Genomic DNA, 20,106 nt, shown 5'->3' with positions numbered 1-20,106 from the left:
AAGTGAATCAGCTATATGTATACATATATCCCCTCTTTTTTGGATTTCCTTCCCATTTAGGTCACCACAGAGCATTGAGTAGAGTTCCTTGTGCTATACAGTAGGTTCTCATTAGTTATGTATTTTACACATAGTATCAATATTGTATATATGTCAATTCCAATCTCTCCAGAATTTGATATTTTGAAAAACCAAATTAATAAAAATTTCATGGGCTGATTTATTAAAATATCCAATAATTCTGTGTTACATATAATCAATGACTTGAATAAATCTTAAACTTAATGAATATAATTCAAAACTTTTTTATTTTTTGGACTAGAAGAATACAACGTGATTATTTTGAGAATTAACTGGTTTCTTCTGGACAAATTAAAATCTAAAGATCACTTTTCTGCATGTATTCTATTCTTGATGTGTCTGAAGAAGGAAACGGTTAATGAGAATTGCAAAACCTGGAAAAAAAAGGAAACAATAAGAGATCAAAATGTAATCAATAAGAATAATTTGTAAAGCTAATACTATATGATCACCAAAATGTATTCTGTAAATGGAAAAGGGATCAAGGAGAATAAGAAAATTTCAGAGTAAGGTACATATGGTTGTGGATAAGAAGTCTGCAGAATGAGTCTTGTAGGGTAACCCAGCTGTCACCAAGTTCATTTATAGAGGGGGCTAAGGAATAGACTGCTCAGTTTTAATTACATGGGCTATCATTGGGCTAGATGCCTTGATGAACTGCTGATGTTTTGTGTTCATCATCTTTCTAACTTTGTCATCACTCCTACAAAACTCCCTCCTTTCGTTACAGGATCATGAAAGGTGGTCTGCAAAGGGTAGATGATAAAATGGAGCACAGATAATATCCCCCATTCAGTCTTGCCTTAAATACCTCAGCATGAATAGAGAATAAACATTTAAAAAGAATGATATCGGTGCTTATAAAAATGTCTTGTTTACCACTATCCTGAGACTAACACTGTTATCATCTGAAGAGAATTTATGGAACTTTATGTCAGTGCCTTTGTGGATCAACATAAAATTAAATTCGGTATCCTATTTTGGCCAAACCATGCATTACATATTTATTCCAACCTTTTAGTCTACACAGTAATAATCTGTCCACTCTCACAGTTTCTTTGAATCCATAGCCTTCACTAGCTTTCATCAGTCTTCACTGAAACTGGAGAATGAAATAGTGCTTCTGAACCTTGATTCTGCAGTTGGCACCCTGGAGGTCAAGGAATATGTAGATTTTGCTTCCCATTGTATCTCTAACATCTAGTACAGTACCTGACACACAGTAGATGTTCTCCCCCGCCTCCAAATTTGTTGAATGAATGATTGAGGCAATGAACAAATGAGTATTTGTGTGAATAGATTTACTAATGTCAAACATCAGCCTAGATTTAAGAAATTTGCCAGCTTGCAGACTGCCAAACATGGTCCTCTCACTGCCGAGATATGAAGTATTGATATTTCTAAAAAAATCACAAAGCAATGAAATCACCACCTCCCAGGATGATAACTTATTAACAGACTCCACCCAGGCTGACTTAGGGATATCACCTCCAGCTGGGACCTATTCCTCTCCTGGGTGTGAACAGTCTCAGTGTCCTGGCTCCTATTGGATTAATTTGTCTGATTAGGTCTCCACCGGGTTGTTCTACAGTTTATCCTATATAGTTTATACTTAAATTTTTTATCTTTAAACATATAAACAAAAGCTTACCTCTGAAGCCAAAAGTCCAAAGTTAACTCCAATTAATGTTAAAGCATTAGTATGATACCATGTGTTGATTTTATTTTCACAACCCTAAGGAAAAGAACTTACTTAGGCTGACTTAGAGATGGAAATGTTTTTTTTTTTTTTGGAAGTGTTTTTATACATAATTCTATTACAAAGAAGAAGAGACACAGAGATTAGTAATTTACCAAAGTCTAAAAAGCAAGTCAATGTCTAACTGGAGACTGGACTTACTAGCCCAGAAAGCTTCATATAATTGCAGAACACCTCGGTTGCTACTTTTAAAGTTACTAAGATGTTGTCATGTAGTTGAAATCAGAAATTTAGTTTTGAGAGGGATTTGATTTTCTACACGCTACTGTAATTCAGCATACTACTGCCTAAAGTGATACTTCCCAAATAGGAGAATCTTTTAAGAAACATAATACTCCATTTATCTATGAATGAATTATGTTATTGAAAGATATATCTTAAAAATAGAATAACATCAGTATATAAACTACAAAAGAATAAGAAGTTCTTGGGATGGAAATCCCTAGTTTATCAATATTCTGTATCTGTAAATAGCAGTTGCTACAGATGAACTTCTACTCTTGCTTCTGCCGCCTTTACCAAAACACCATTTTTGTCACTGCTGGGGTTTCCTCCCTCAGTTTTTGCCAAACCTCATGCCTCTTTACTTCTGCTATTGCAGCTCCTTTACCAATCCTACACAACAGAGATTTGTCAAAAGTGCCTCTTTCATCAAAGGATGGTTGAGGGGAAAGTTGATGGTATCCCAAGTTCTAGGAGAACTTATATCACATACTCCAGCAAGTTTAATTAATTTGTTATATAGCAAATAATACAATTCACCTTGCTGTGGTTTCACTTTAGTTAAGTTGCTTAAGAACCTAATAACCATGAATGACATTGTTTTTAATATAAAAAATTGCTCAGATTTCTAAAATGACTTGCAAAGAAAAAGGTACCACAAACACTTGGAGAAGCCTTAACTTACATTTACCTCTAGGTAAGTTGCATTCAGTGGCTCATCACAAAACCACTTTCTTAATGTAGAATTTGTGCAAGAACATGGCACCTGTTCTGAATTTTCTTTATTCTTATTCTTCATCCAATCTGTGTAATTTTTTTGGCCACAACACTGTAACTAGAAAAAAGATTCTATAAATTTTACTATAAAATATTGAAAATGCAGTTAATTATGACTCCTATGCATATTAAAGTGGTTTTGTGATAAATTTATTAATTTATTCTCCATTCAAATGTAGTGAATTAAAACAATAAGTATATTTTTGTTTGTTTAATCCATTACCTTGTTGCTGCTATGGTTGATGTTAACCAGAGCTAAAGATCTCTACTCATATAAGTGGGCTATGTATGAATGAAATTGTTATATCTGAATTTACCTTATAGAAGCTCAGGATGAAAGATATGCTTGATTTACTAAACCATGTTTAGATCCAGAACAGAAGAGAGAATCACCTTAGCCACACCTTCTCTTAACTATAACAGTTTTCTTTATAATTTATCCAACGTGTGCTGCCATATGTGTTTAATATACATAAAGACTCAAGGTTATTGCTACTTTCTTAGGGTATCAAACCTTCCTAAGGTTTGATACCCTGCTATCAGTCATAATGCAATCTGAAAATGCAATACATGTTCAGATCACATACATCAGTGAAAAACATAAGATGAATAAAATCATTTATAATACATTTAAATTCTCCTAAAAAGCATTTCTGTTATTAAATATACTAAAAATAATAACTATGCTTATGTGAGGCTCTGGTGTAGTAGCTGAGTACAAAATCTAGTGCTAGATTGTCTGGGATTGAATCTTGGCTCTGCCACTTATTAGCCAAGTGATACTGGCTAAGTTACTGAATTTCTCTGACCTTCATCTATAAAACGAAGATAACGGTTCTTAACTCATTGGGTTGGGAGGACTAAATGAGTTAATATATGAAAAGCACCTGTAAAAGGGCCTGGTGCTATTAAATGTTTGCTTTTTTTTTTTTTTTTTGGTATAAAGCACTTACTATGTTCCCATGCTGATCTACTCCTGTAAACAATTTGGCTGACTACACACACTCCCTTACCTTGCCGAGAAAAATCTGAACTGTGAAAATAATAATGCTATCAACATTAGCTAACAAGTATTAGTTGCTTACTATGTCCCAGATCCAAGCCTTTCTCTATATTCCCTACATTACTTCCTTTAGTCTTAACAACCAGAGGTAGGGGTCATTCTGCCTATCTATTTTGTTAATATGGTACGTGAAGTTAAGAAGGTTTCTTATCCAGCATCACAAAGTTACTGCGTGGCAAACCTGATGTTCAGGCTCAAATGGTAACCACCAGGATACCATGCTGCCAGCAGGGGCTGTGCTTAGACCCTATCTCCCCATGGGGGCGACAGGGTAGATTATTCCACTTGTCAGTAGACTCCCAACACTTTTACACATGAATTCAGGTTAAAATGCACGTCAATTAACCCAGAAAAGGAGATACACATTACAAAAGAAAGATAAAACTCAAGATCTGTAAGTTGAGACAATCCTATGCCACCCTGTTGGTTTAGATGAAATACAAGAGCCTCTAATTCCTGTGCCCCATCCCCTGTCCTTCCTTCTCTCCCCATTTCTCAGCAGCGGTCACCTTTGGCGTCTAATTTTTAGTTTTACGCTAATTTCATCTTACTGTTTTCTGCAAGGCATTTAGAATCATCCACTTGGGTATGTCTTCAGGCAAGTCCTTAGATCCATACTCAGAAATGACTGAATCAATTTTATCATGCCATATTTGGTGAACCTGTTGAAAATTTTATTAAAAGTGAAAATTTGATAGAAACTTTCCTTATGGTTCCTCATAAAAAGTATTCAAAGTCAGTTTGTTGTTTTCTAATTATTTCTAGGTGTTTTTTTCTTCCTTATAACTATTTTTAGCAATCAGTGAGTGTGGAGGCCTTTGGTCTTTCACACTGTGATCTATAGGAAGACTACATTAGACTTGGTTTCTGATTAGGGAGAAAGTTATGTGCTGTTCTCCTGAATGTCGAAGTGTTCTACATTTCTTTTTACACCCTCAGGAAAAATTGTGAAAGGCTTTTAAATGGACCAAAACAAATGACTGAGGATCTTTTCAATAAAAACTAGGCTTTCTCTAGTACACCTTCAGGGTCCTCTGTTTCTACGAGTCTGTACATTTCCTAGTTTTTAATTTATCTTACAACTTTGTAAGTTGTAGAAAACTGTAGTTAGGCAAATGATTCTTTGTCAGAGAAATGCAGATGAATTTTTCCTGGTAGGGATGGAATCGATCTGTCCCCTTTCCAAGCCTGTTTTGTTTCAGTTTTTAGTGTCTTCTCTTTGGACTCTCCTTTGAATTGGTTTTTATATCTTAACTGGTTCCTGCATTAAACAAGATGTTAAATAAAATTATTGACCTGTGTCTATTGTATATTTTTACAAGAATTATGATTTTTAATTAAAAAAAGTATTTTCACAATGCTAAAACAACAATCATGTGAAAGTTTGGAGGAAAACTGCTATTTTGAAATCTAGATTTTGCAAAGGTAGTTTTTAGTAGGAACTTTCTTAAGCATTTAGAAGTTTATATGACTTTCATAACTAATTCCTAACTTGGTCCTGTAAAATAGCAAAAGGTAGAAAGGCCAGGGACTTCCCTGGAGTTCTAGTGGTTAGGACTCTGCACTTCCACTGCAGGGGCAAGGGTTTGATCCGTGGTCAGGGAACTAGGATCCCGCATGCTGCACGGTGAGGCCCCCCCAAAAATGGTAGAAAGGCCAGATATTATTTGTATTTTATGAACACGGATATAGATACTCAGAGAATATGATTATTTGCTTTGTTTACATGAATAAAGAAGAGGAGCTGAGACTTCTAAATATAATTCATTTGGATTCTAGTCTAATAATTTCTCATTGTAATATGTTGTTCTTTAATAATGAAAACTAAATAACTGGTGGGAATACTACAATAATTAAGACATCTGTACAAGTTAAACTTTTACCCACTTACATATCTATGCTTTAATACATTTAAGAAGATTGGAATAAAATAACATGTTATTTAGATCTATAAGTGATCAATTTAACATATTCTCTAAGTTAATTTTTATTTAGAATAGAAAATGATGTTTTTCCATTTTATATCTTTGTGGAGAGGGGGCAGACTTATGTCCTTACTTACCTTCTAAAGCATTACTTGGGAGATTCAGAGTGCATATGAATCACACCTTAGTACATAAGAGTAAAAATGATTTTCATATATAATCTAGGTGGCTACTATGTAAGTAAAATTCCCTCACACATATTCAATATGACAAACAACCCATGAAGACCTAGTGCATCTCCAACACTGAGTTAGGCACTGTAAATGACATAAAATATTTATGTCATTTACAGTGCCTAACTCAGTGTTGTTTGAATGAGAACTCAGTCCAGTTTGAATGTAGAAAGCAAGTGATATAAACAAAGCTGTCATTTCTGGGATCAGTTAATAAGTGTTAGAGTGCAGACTCCTTCATTTGGCTATGATATATTTTAGCATGTATGTTCTCCTTTCAAAGCCTCAGTTTCCTGTCCTAGAAAGAAGGATTTACAATGCATCTCTAGGAGTTGTGAGGATCAATAATATAGTGCCAATAAAGTACTTATCACAGTCTCTGGCACATGGTAGTTATTATTAAATGATAGTTCTTATTCTTAAAATAGGTAGAGAGGAGTATGTGAATAATACTTAAATAAATATGGGTGCCACTGATGAACTATATTCATGTGTTTAGGGTCCTTAAGTGTGATATTCAGGTTCCATCACCAGGTCCAAAAGTTAGAGGCTGATGGGTTGGGATCTGGTGCTTTGCCACCAAAACAGCTTTATAGGACTCACTTGAGTGTGTGCATACACACACACACACACATTTTGGATATGCAAAGAAGAAATTTTAGCTCCAAATGCCAAACCATTAACAACAGGCCCTAGATAATTAGATATCCAGGATAGATGCCAAGCACAAGAGAGCAAATGAAATTGGAGGGCAATGGTGTTGTATAGGAAAGATTTTGTCGAGGTTTGGCCATTAATTAGGAGTTGATATATAGAAAGAATCTGAAGGCTAGGAAGCCTAGAAATTAATCAGATTCTCCTTCAAAATCAATTGAGGGAAGGTAGAGAGCTCCCAAATAGCTACTCTATAACAGGAACTTTATAATCATCAGTTAATGATAACTCTATAAGGTAGGTAGATGAAGACACAGGTTCAGGGATGTTAAATGGCTTGTTGTTATCTAGTCACATGCCGATCTGTATGACTTCAAGTCCATGCTCTTATTGCTACAGGAGTGTCTCCCATGAGACAAAGTCAGACCTTGACTGTACTGAAACACTGACATTTCTTAAAGAATTAAAAGTCTGTAGGCTGTAATAGGTAAGTTTTGCTACCAAAAAGGTTTTTCAGGTAATTTATTATGTGCTTTTTTTGAACTTGACTTGAAAAATATAAATCTTATTCTAGTTAACTGTATCACTCATGACCATACCTGTACAAAATATATGAATTATTCAATAATCTTATTTAAATGAAATTGCTAAATTTAAAATCTGTACAAATCTAAAGGTATTTCTTTACAAAAATAGAATATAGTATAGTGATGGAGTCAGTAGTGGCAGCCAGGGTTGGCTGGGGGGCCAATTTTGGATATCCCACAATAAGCATCATCTCCTCTTCCCCTACATTCTTTGTTATTTACAACATTCTCAATCTTCTGCAGACAGAGTTAAAGACAAGTTCTCCTAGCCCACCATTCCAATCTGACCCCTGTCCCCTTCCTATATGGAATTCTAGTACTCCCATTGAATCCTTTTTTTCCCCCAAAGACATTTACCTTTAGCTTTTAATATAGGTTTAAGTCTCAATAATCTAAAGTATCTGCTTTTCTTTATTTTTCAAATAAAAGGATGATGTTTCCATACCTCCTCTTTCTTTGTGAAGATGAGTGCTGAAAGTACAACTTGAACACCAAAGGCCCACATTAACAGTACTGCATACTAAAACAAAAGAAACACAGAAATGAGAACTATGCTCCTAATATATTTTTAGATGCTGCAATGATAGGAAAATGCACATCACATGAAATGTACGGTCTTAAAATACATAGGTATTGCTGAAGTTTCCTGTTCTCATACATGAGTGAAATTATTGAAACAAAAGACAAAGAAAAAAAATCAGTGAACATTTGGATAAGAGTAAGATAGAAAGAAGTGATAGTGTTTCATGAGAACCCTAACAGACTACTTGGTCTAATGGAGTTGATGATGATACCTTCTTCATTCAGATCAAAAACTGTCATAGAGGGGAACTTAAATATCTAGACCTCCACTTACACCATTCTGCTACCAGTGGAGAACTCACTAAATTGTGACCTACCATGTAAACTATTCCATCATGCACAAAGTAACAAGAGCAACAACAATAAAAATAATGAGAAAGTAACAAAGGCAACGGCAATAGTAAAGTTAATCTGTATGCACATTTGGACTATTTCTTTGAAAACTGAAAATACTTCTATCCAAAGCCAAACAAAATGATCTTCATATTATTTGACTATTTTCTTTTTTTTAAACATATGGCCACTGCAATCTTCTTCATCATAGCAGTGAATAGTGATACATATTATCTAGAATTCAAAATAATTTTAAAAGTTAGCAGTCTGAATATTTTACTAACTAAAATATCAATATAAGCAAGGATGATTTACTGTTAGTATTCTTAGTTTCACCTATTTTAAACATTTAATACTTTAAAATAGTCCATTAAAATTGCTTACTTGACAAATATATTTACTATTTTCAGAGACAAAAATATGGTCTTTAGATCCATTTAGAAGTTTAGATTTTTAATACTTCTACACACAACACCTTACTTAATCTTCACTGCCAAGGGATAGTAGTGAAGACAGGTAGAGAAAGGGAAAACTGCGCAAAACAATTGTTTTAAAAAAGTCACTGGGTTTCTTTTCAATGGCAAGCTGCTTATTGTCTGTGGACCCTCCCAGGTTTCTGATTCAATGGGAGTATGAAATATTACCTTTGACTAAACTATTATTCAACTCTGCAAAGAGTTAACTTATACAACTCTGATAGTAATACAAAAGTTTCCATAGCAATGCAAATAATTACTATTCATGAAAATGCTAATGAATAGTCTATAGAGAATATAAATCTCCACAAGCTTAATTCTTATTTAAACTGGTTGTTACTTCTTACTGGTTCCTCTATTAATTAATTATATAAATAAAGTCTCTGATACATGCTCATTTTCATATAGGTGATTCATGATTTTACCTTTGAAAATTATTTTTTAACAGCAGTTAGATATTTACAGAAGAAATATTCAGTGTATTTATATGTTATTAGCACTTAGAGAGCACAGTGAGAGACTGCTGGAGAACTTTTTTTTTTTTTTTTGCAGTACACGGGCCTCTCACTGTTGTGGCCTCTCCCGTTGCGGAGCACAGGCTCCGGACGTGCAGGCTCAGCGGCCATGGCTCACAGGCCCAGCCGCTCCGCGGCATGTGGGATCTTCCCGGACTGGGGCACAAACCCGTGTCCCCTGCATCGGCAGGCAGACTCCCAACCACTGCGCCACCAGGGAAGCCCTGCTGGAGAACTTTTAACAGGAAAGTGAAATTGTCCAAGGAGTTAAAATGCAAAAGTAATATCTACTTGACTAGAGTAGGAGCATGCAAAATCACCTTTAAGCCAGAGAATAGTGTTTAGGCCTATATAAGATTTGCCCGTAGCTTGACTATGTGAATTAACATGGTTAAAGAAAAAGTGTGTCCATCAAAAAAAGTATTGGTAAATTCAGAGGAGAATAGCAAAAGTGTCGTGATTACAAAATGTTGCAATACTCTTCCATGGACCGTCCGGAAGGGAGAATGGTATCTTGGCATCAGGATCTAAGCTATCAGGTCCTAGTAGCATGTATATTCCTTATGATGGGGTCTGTCAGGCTTTCTTAGTCACAGTCCATTAATACTTGAATTACATGAGGCAGAAACTTATAAGATGTTTATGTTTTTCTCCCTCAAGTTGCCTCCTTCCTTTCCCATCCTCAAACCACAACATTATATTAATAGCAGGCTCTCTGTCTCCTTTACCTAAATGGGAATTTGTGGCAAGGAGAAAAGTAAAATTTTCCTGCAAATCATTTCTGTCCTGGTTTCCATATCCAAAATCAGAAGCCCCATGAGAAAATTATGTTATAGGCCCTGGGAGAAGAGAAAGATAAAATTGGAGAATAGAGGTTGTGCCTTTGAGGAGAGTAAGAAGAGAGAGTGAAGTCTTTTTTAGACTAAAAAGACTGTGAGACTGATCCTAGAGTCTGCAGATTCTCAAAGCAATGGGGGCTAGCACTTGGCTTCCTGGCATTGCCATGGTAAGGAGGCAAGACCCAGAGGGAAATGAAGGTGTGGTTTCCAGTGTTGCCTAAAATGTCTCTGCCATGGGTAACATTCAAATAATAATAGGCAGCAATTATTAACAATAGGCAGTAATGAATTCCTCTGTCAGGCATGACTCCTTTAATTGCTGTGTCCTTGGCAGGGTTGAATGTCTCAGGTCTCAGGGAAGGGGAACTGCAGGAAAGGAACTGAGGTAATGGTTAATTACCAATCCTTCACAAAAGAATTTCACCGATATGCCTGTACTGGTATATACTGGATGAAGAACAGCGCTGCCTTTCGTGTCCTAGGCCATTCAAACAGCAGAATATGTAGTCCTGAAGGGACCACATCAGCTGGGAAAGTGAGTGCTTTCATGGTAACTGGTGTAGACTGATAAACAGAATCCAAAGTGACCACCCAGACTTTCAGCACTACATAAGAGCTAAGTATCTCTGCATTCTTCCTGGCAAGAGGGGCACAGTTGGATACATTTGAATTTCCTATCTGCTTCACAGGAAAGTGCCTGTGAATTAAAACTAATTTGATTTAAAGAAAATGTTAAATGCTATATTTTACCTGAATCCACTGATTGTGATCCATACCTATTCCACGTATGATAAATGGCTCACGTTCATTATAATTTACCTTTTCATGTTATATGCCTGCGGAGAGATAGTGTGCTAGCCAGATGCCAGAGTCTGGCCCTCTCAGCAGTTGTATTTCTTTTTGTTAAATTATAAATTGTGATCTCAGTTACAAGTTAGCTTCCCACATGGCACACCCACAGGGAGAAAATGTGCCGACTACAGGCCATGTTTCCTTTTCCCTGCTAAACTTCATTGTTCGTTGCCTTTAACATACTGTATTCTGATTTTAATCTTCAGATTTAAGCTTGGTTAATTGTAGTTCACCCTAGGAGATGGATTCCTATTGACTTTGTGTTCAAAATTAATATCTAAGTGTGTAAGTGCTGAGGTCCAGATTTAGTCCATGGGAAACTCACCACGAAAATTCTACCTAGAAAAGATTCTTGGGCGGGGGCACTTCATGGCCTTATTCCCAAGAGCACATTGTACTGCAGTGTTACAGTGACATAAATCATTCTTGCTCACGTGTGTGACTCAAACACTGAAAATCAAAGATACAGATTCAGGCTATTGAAATGAAATACGTACCAGAATTAGAAGCCATCTGATTTCACTGTGAATTCCCAAATAACCAAAGAGACAAAGAAGAACAGTAGCAGAACCAGTTCCAATCAAAATTCGAAAAATATATACTATCAAGTGATTATTTTCATCTGTGGAATCCACAAAACAGCTATTATTAAGTGACATTTGTTTTCTATTTAATAATAAATGCAGCAACCCAAGGTTTCCTAGGCAGCTGTTAACAAACCACTAGGATTCTCTTTCTTTTTTAACCTCATTCTAGCACCTGTTACTTGCTCTTAACAACTTTTCTTCCTTTAATGACATGATAGAGAATTTCTTCAATCTCAGAAGGTCCCTTTAACTTTACCTTATCTTTATTGTCTTCTATGAAAGAAGATGACTTTTTCTAGGGTGAATTCTTCTATGTCTAATGTACCTCCAAACATTTTTATATTCATTCATTCATTCATCAAAAATATTCTGAGTACTTAACACATGTGGGTTAAGTTTCCCATGTATGAAACCCTGAGTTTATTGCTAATATGGTCCCGTTAAAACTGTATTTTATTCTCTCCCCATCTAGACTGAACTGTCTGTGCTAGAGACTATATATATTTATATAGTCAACAGGCTAACTGTTAAATGCTTAGTGCTATGGCACAGATGTAGTGCTTAACAATCTGTTTTTAAAGGGAGATAAATAAATTAAATATGCCCTAGGTTTTATGGGAGAAGAGTAGAGGCAATGGGCAGTGGTGTGCTGGAACCAGATTGTTCTGGCACATAAAAGCCAACTGTTAAATTTTCACAAAATCTGTAAACCAACTCAGTCCACACTGGCACCTTGAAAGTGGCCATCATGGGATTATTTAAACCACAGAAATCAGCAAATACCATAAACTGAGACTCCATCCCAGGACATTTATCAGCACACCACTGGGTATAAGAGCACCTAATCTAGTAGGGGGAGAAGGTGAAGATATGCAAGATTACTGGAGAAGGTAACACCTGGGGTTAGGCTTTAAATTATAATTGGAAGTCTCTAGGTTGGAATGGTGGAAGCATTCTAAGACACAGAATGGTGCAGTGTGTGTAGGAAACTCAGCCTTGCTGGCATTTACAGTTTCAGGCAGGTGAGACTGGGAAGGTTTGCAGGGGTCAAATTATGAACATTCTATGTGCTGTTTTCTAGTCTTCCTCACTGGAATTACGCTCCATGAGGACAGGCCCTTTATCTTTCTTGTACACTTCTGTATCCTCAGCTCATGGGATAGTGCCTAATGATATGATATCTATATATAGATAGATAGATAGATAGATTTATATGTCTATATCTATCTATCTATATAAAATCTCTTTATCCATTCATCCACTGATGTACATTTAAGTTGTTTCCATAGGGAATATTTTATTTCTAATCATGTGATGGTGACAGGATATGGTAACTGAGTTTTAAAAGAGATTATTTAACTTGGGCAGTGAAGCTATTTTGATCTCCATTATCCTTTCAAGTCTATAGATCTGTAAAAGTCCAGAGTCAGCAGAACAACCGCAATCTTCCATTTCTCTCATCTCTCCTGCCCAAAGTTCCTAGATCTCTCTCTCAAAATTCCCTCTCCTTTATGGTCTTGGATTTAAGTCTTATTATTTAATAAGGTGCTTTTAGAACAATTGGCAAAGACTTTCTGAGGAAAAATTGGACAGTACTTAATGAATTTTAGAGAAATACTGCCACCTGCTGAATAAATCATGTATGCAATTGTTTAACACTGAATTCCTTGTTTGATTTAGAGAAAGGAAAATAGATACATACCCAAAGCTGTGAAAAAATTATTTCTATCTAATAAAAGCCATGCACCAAATCCCATGAGTAGAAGTCCAAGAACCTACAAAAAAAGATAGCCAATACTTATTTTTGAACTAATTGCCAATATAAATGCACATTTTCTTTACTAAATAATTATGAAGATACTTACCAAAAAAGCTCCATTAATGAGATTAAGAAAGTATTTAAAAATTAATGTTTTGTTTTTCCTTAACATTCTTTTTCTCCATATACTGATGATTCTGAAAAGATAAACACAACTTTTACAATAAACACTCACCACAGTAATAACTTTAAATAATTCTGCCTACTCACATCCTTTATTTGCATATTTTTCTTCTCATACCAGCGGTCAGTAAAACATTCCCCTTTGCTCTCCTGAATATAAGGAAATACTGAAGATGTCTTGAAACTGTACCTTTCTTTCTTTATCTGAATTTTTTGGCCAGGCAGTCGAGACCAAGAGGGCATTTTTAGAACATGTCAATAGCTGCCTTACTGAACTCCTTGCAGTTTTCAGAAAATGAAATATTTTATTTTGTTTACAGTCATAACACACCTTGTTCTCCTTGCTAGAAACCTTTCCTTTACATCTGACTGTCCTCCTCTTTCCCAGAATAATGTTAACTCTTCCCAGAATAATGTTAACTCCTCACTGTGGTCTAGCCTTGGAAGCCTTTCCCTAATCTCTATTTGTTGCCTATTTTCATCTTTACTTGTCTTCCTTCCCGTGTAGACTCTGAGGTCTTTAAGTGGAGAGAGTAGATTTTGTATACAATTACAACCCCGAGTCTAACACATGGTGGGTACAATAGCAATAGATATTTATTGAATGAATGAATCAATGAATAGGTGAATTAAATGATTTAATGAGCTTACAATTTACTTTGGTATACAGTGTAAGGAAGGGAACTAATTTAAGGTGGTTTTAAATAAAAATTATTTTCCAGATAGCCAATTTTCCTAAAACATTTATGTAAAAATCAATACTTATCGGTTTTGGTGCTTGGTCTATTAGATATGGAGGTTTTACATTTTCTTGGGTATGTTTCTGGGTTTTCTTTTTTCCTTGGTTGTTTCAATTCTAGCTGGCTCAGTATTTTAAAAAATATTGTTTTACAATGTTTCAATACATGCAGTACATAATTGACCTGGTAAAAGTGAAACAGTATACAAGCCCTTGTGTCCCTGTCCTTTGAAGTAAAAGACTTTTGCTTTAGCCTCCCAGGCCTCCCTTGAGTCTGAAAAGGCTGACTCAAGAGTTAGTGATTGGGAAATGTGAAGATGTAGAAACAAAGAAGAGCTGTTGGGCTGGGGAACTGGTAACAATTTAGACTATAAATCTGCTACATAGCAGAATCATCCAACTCCCAGTTCCCTGAAAGACACTGATAAAGGCCTGACACACATTCATAAGTTGTTTTTGTAGGAAGCAGACCCCCACCAGATGAAAACTGCTGACATAGGAACATAGACCCTAGACTGGTTGAAACCAGAAGGTTGATGATGCTTGAAACTTCACCTTGATGCCAACCAAGCAGAGAACTGTGCACGAGCTGATCACGCACCCTGCAACCATCTCCCTCATACTGCCTTTAAAACCCCTTCCCTGAAAGCCATGGGGGACTTTGGGTCTTTTGAGCAGGAGCTGCCTGTTCTCCTTGCTTGGCACCTTGCAATAAATGCCATACTTTCCTTCAGCACAACCTGGTGTCAGTAGATTGGCTTTACTGTGTGTGGGTGAGCAGACCCATGTTTGGTTTGGTAACAAAAGCAGAGTTAGTAGGACTAACTTGAAGCTGTTTGCCCCTAGTTAGGAAGAAACCCAATCCATTTGTTGAACTGAAAGATGCCTTAGAAAGTGGATAAGTAAGAGATGTCTAGATTAGCATCCATGCATTTCCCTCCCTACTTCAATCCAAGGCCATATTCCTCCTAAAAATTTCCAAGGTACTTCTTCCCAGCTTCAGGAGTCTCTCCAGGCTTTATCTTCCACTCTCTGCTTCAAACTCTCCCGCTATCATTTGGTTTCTTCAGTTTCTGTCCTCTAGTCTTATTCCTGGATTCCTCCAGTTCCTGGATTATTTGGATGGGACACTCAGTTGGAAAGACTGCTTGATTTTTATTTCAGTTTCTTTCCAAGATGTTGTAGATCTACATTTTGGCTTCAATTCTATTTACTGCAGCATATGAGAAAGCTGTGATCCTCATTCTACAGTCTGAATGAGAAGTTAAGCCCAAAGACCTAGCCTCTGTTTCCCTATGAATGAGAAAGAGAAAGAAGACTAATGAATGAGATTTCTGCAGTGATTCTGGTGTGAAATGTTGAAGGCAGAGGATTGATTGTTGATTTGATAATAATTAGCAGGGTTGAGTCAAGGCTAAAATGTTTTGTCAAAGGACCCAAATACGAAACTAAACTGAAGTTTATTCTCTCTCAGTCCAAGATAGGTAATGGGTTCTCTACTGGGAAATCATCTTAGGAACATGGCACTTTCTCCAGCCTGTTCAATATATGGCTCCCAAATTTGCTCAAGGTGTAATCCTTTACAGTCAGCAGAAAGAAAGAGGATGAGTAAACTTAGGCGAGCATCTTTTAAGCAAGTGAGGTGGAAGTTGCATACTTCTCTTCTGCTCATATTCCATTGGCACATAGCGATTAATCACATGGCAATTCTCAGTTGGAGGCAGAGGTAACTATGTGCCCAAGATGAAGAAAAGAAGTGATCTACGGTGGGAAAAGTCAAATAAAATGACCGATAGATAGGAAAGGGCAGTAAAAAGATAATTAGAGGGAGAAAAAGAGGGTTTTGATACATTTCAATATGCTTTACTACAAGCAAGAAAGAATCAAAGATGATCAGAAAGATTTTTTACGATGGGAAAATAAAAGAATAATGAGAATCACTGGAATTGTTTGAAAAAATTGCATAAATTCCATAAATTTAATATTTAATAATTGGGTTTGAATTGGTAAAAGATACCCTTGTGGTTAAGCAATGGAAATGGAGTGCAGGTAAGTGGAGAGCATAAGCTATGCAGAACTGGGAGTCATCCATAGAGAGCTGATATCTTGGGAATAAATGAAAGAGATGAGTGATTAACTATAGATAAAAATGAGCAGAGGGGCTTCCCTGGTGGCGCAGTGGTTGAGAGTCCGCCTGCTGATGCAGGGGACACAGGTTTGTGCCCTGGTCCGGGAAGATCCCACATGCCGCCGAGCGGCTGGGCCCGTGAGCCACAGCCGCTGAGCCTGCGCGCCCGGAGCCTGTGCTCCGCAACGGGAGAGGCCACAACAGTGAGAGGCCCGCGTACCGCAAAAACAACAACAACAAAACTGAGCAGAGGTTTGATTGTAGAGAATGATATAATTAGGAATTTGGATTTTTTTTTAAAGCAGACTTTAAGAAATGAGAAAATAAGCAAAGTATGATTTCATGGAAACCAATCGAGGAAGAAATTTCTAAAATAATGTTACATTAGACAGATGTCAAAAGGAAGAGAATTCTGTACTCTCAAAGTCAGCTGACTTGGTTAAGGAGGATGTTCATGGTAACTTCAAACAGTAGGGTTTTAGTCCAATTGGGCTGCTATAACAAAATACCACAGATTAGGTAGTCTATAAACAACATAAATTTATTTCTCACAGTTCTGGAAGCTGGAAGTCTGAGATAAAGATGCAAAGTTTCAGACTTCTTTTATCCTCGCATGGCAAAAGGGAGCTCTGTGGGATCTCTTCCTAAGAGCACTAATTCCATTCATGAGGGATACACCCTCATAAACTAATCCTCTCCTTTTAAAGGTACCATATTCTAACACCATCATATTGGGTGTAAGGACTTCAGCATGTGAATTTTGAAGGGATACAATCGTTCAGACCACAGCAAGCAGTTCAAGTTAAAGAGTTAGAACACAACAAACAAGGTGTCTTAGCAACAAGCCAAGGAAGCCTATAGCAACGTTTGCATAGAATGGTAAGAGATGGTCACGTGTGATCTTTTCAGCCACAAGCCCCACATACTAAAAACAACATCAGTGAAAATGAAGATTTGCTTACACAAAGATATGCAAGTTCGTGCAGTTCCTAAGTAAATATTTGTAGTGTGGTAGACTTGTATTTTATTTTGCTATAGACAAAGAATTTTTTTACCTAACACAAATAAGGTCCTGGTATGGTATTTCTTTGGTTCATTTCCTGATTAGTTAATAAATGGTCCAACAGCAGAGATATTTTTTAATAGTATAAATGCTGTAGGGAAGGACAATTTACAATAATTCACCTATTCATAGGTGTCATTTTCACTAGTTAAATAATACTCTAAATTACTGTTCTTAAGTTCCTTCTCAGTGCCAGGAGATGGGAACACAAAAAATGAATAAATAAGACAAACTGTTAGGGAATCAAGTATTAAAGCCTGTGGCCAACTCTGAACTGTGTTGGGGGTGTGGGGACTGGGAATAACGGAGCTGGGAAGTTTCAGAAAGGCAATGAATTTGAGATAATTCTTGAAGGATGATTAAGAGGGTCCCAGTCAGGCAAACACAGGGTAGAGGCAGCAATTTTCAAGACAGATGGAACACTGCGTTCACAGGCTTTAGAGTGAAGTGCACAAGGGCGTGGGTAGAGTGGCAGGAGATGAAAGATAAGGCTGGAGAAGTAGACTCAGTAAAGATTGTGAGGGATCGTGTGCTTTGCTAAGAATTTGCAAATAGTCATAGATTGTAAATCAGTTCAACTTGAAACTATTGTTTAACTAGGCAGCGTTTAGCAAAAATCTCTTTAATTGCACTCCTCCTAGAAATTATAGCCAAAAGTGGATTATGTTACTTTGTCCATAATCCTTTAACCTGAGTAGGTTTTTTTTCTTTTTAATAAGTAACTTGAAAGTATGAGTTGTAGAGACATGCACCATGGATTAATTTATCTTCAGAAGAACTTCCAGTGTTTTTCTTTTTTGCTATCAATTTGTTTGACAAGGTAAGCATTAAGAAGGAAAGCAATTCAGACAATATCTTCAAATTCGTTGTTTAAAATTAGTTTTAGAAATTAATTTATTACTAATGGATTTGATATTCTTTGGGAAAAGTATGAATAATTTCATAATTACAAACAAAATTTTAAGATTTTTTAATGTGAATTTCAACATAATGTTAGTCTGAGCATTTTAAATGAAGAGTTTGATAGTTTATAAATTAGCAACAAAACTAAACTAGAAAAAGAAAAAATGTTACTTGAGCATGGGCTTTAATAATGAAAATACCCAAAATTTAATTCTGAAACCAGAAGTAGTTTATTTTTGAAAATCATTATCTTTCTTAAACGAGGAACTAATGTGTTTTTTTAATATCAAAAGTCTACTGGTTTCTCACTCTATGTTATTAATTCTTAAGTTGACACAATACATTTTATTATTCAGTTGTTACCAGGAAATATAGTCTATTTTCTTTCAAAGGTTCAATGAAATTGTTTGCTTTTAGCTTATTGTATATCAGATATCTTCTACAATTATGCTTAACGACTTCCCCTTGGAATTTAATGATTCATTTGCAAACTTCAAAAAAATTAAAATCAGGGATATCTGTTATTAATTAAAATGAAATTTTACATTTTGTACACTGTACACCCAAAAAAGAAACTTTGATGAATTTTTAAGTTAACATTAAATATTGTGATATATACTCAAACTTCAAGTTTTATATTAAAAGTGTGTGTCACCGTCAATATTTTACAGTAAAACATATTACAGAAAATAATTTTTCAGATTTCTCACCCCACACATCCATTCACTTAGAAGTTTTTCATAACTGATTTTGATAATTGCGTGATAATTGATGGATTTTTTTCTTTTTTAAAAGAAACTGTTGTCACGGAAGGCAAACAATTTATTGGCATTTTTTCCATACTTCCAGTCCCCACAAATCACTATTCAGGGTTAAGGTTTTGTGGAATGTACAATTTACACATGGGCAACTCAACATGTACTAGATGCAAATAATAAATATAGATAGCTCAGAAACAATTTAAAGGTCAGGCTACCTCTGCTTGGGTAATTGTAACAAAGTGTCCTTTTTTATTAAATACTTTCCAAAATTATTTAAATATTAAAACGTACCTGAAAGGAATTTTAAATTCCTTATCCAGCTCCTGAGATGAAGCGTTCGTTCTGGTTTCGAGTAGAGATAGTTTGTCCTACTGGGGCACCGGTAAAGTCCATCTTCCTTGGGATTGGCAGTTGCCGTGGTTACTCTTTGTTTGGAGGCTCCGGGCGCTGTTTTCCAACAAAGCCGAAGCTTTAGCTGCGGCTGGGTAAGCCGAGACCCCTCAAGGCCGGGGTTGATGTAGAGGGAAGCGAGGCAGAGTTGCGGGAGCGCAGGCGGAGCCGGGCCCCTCTCCGCAGCGGCCAGGCTTTAGGGCGAAGCGGGGACCGCGAGCCCAGGGGGTGGCTGAGCGAGTCTGTGGAGCGAGAGGCTCCTTTCAGTTTTGAAGATTTTTGGTAGTTCATTCGGAACTTGAAGAACTACAGTTGAAGGGTGGAGTTCCTTAAAATTTCCCATTTTTGGCAGCTTTAGCCAACTCCAAGTGGTGTATTGTCAACTTGAAGTAGTTTACTGTAGCCTGTTTGCAGTGGGATCCATCTCGGGCTGCCCTGTCCTATTCTGTAACCACCGGCTACAGGTGGCTATCGAGGGCTTAAATGCAGCGAGTGCGAATTGAAATGTGCTGTAGGTGTAAAATACACATCGGATATTGAAGAATTATTTTACAAAACAAAAATGTAAACTTTGTAATTACATTGGCCTTATAATTAATAATTTTCTATTGATTATATGTTGAAATAATATTTTGGATATATTGGATTGAATTAAATATATTATTAAAATTTCACCTGTTTCTCTTTACATTTTA

General features: G+C 36.2%; 1 protein-coding gene across 1 annotated transcript; it reads right to left on the bottom strand.

Moving 5' to 3' along the window:
* Window positions 1-250: 250 nt before the first annotated feature.
* On the bottom strand, window positions 251-19,364 carry TSPAN19 (tetraspanin 19). The gene is made up of 9 exons (XM_065888100.1): window positions 19,313-19,364; window positions 13,351-13,441; window positions 13,188-13,260; window positions 11,396-11,520; window positions 7,747-7,821; window positions 4,454-4,564; window positions 2,754-2,897; window positions 1,733-1,816; window positions 251-455 (listed from the first exon to the last, which is right to left on the bottom strand). The coding sequence occupies exons 2-9, from the start codon at window positions 13,414-13,416 to the stop codon at window positions 387-389; spliced, it is 747 nt and encodes a 248-aa protein (XP_065744172.1). The 5' UTR covers window positions 13,417-13,441; window positions 19,313-19,364; the 3' UTR covers window positions 251-386.
* Window positions 19,365-20,106: the final 742 nt, after the last annotated feature.

This window comes from Phocoena phocoena, chromosome 11 (genome assembly GCF_963924675.1).
Source record: "Phocoena phocoena chromosome 11, mPhoPho1.1, whole genome shotgun sequence".
Taxonomy (NCBI): Eukaryota; Metazoa; Chordata; class Mammalia; order Artiodactyla; family Phocoenidae; genus Phocoena; species Phocoena phocoena.
Note: the sequence above shows the minus strand (reverse complement) of the source record. Positions and strands in the feature narration are given on the sequence as shown.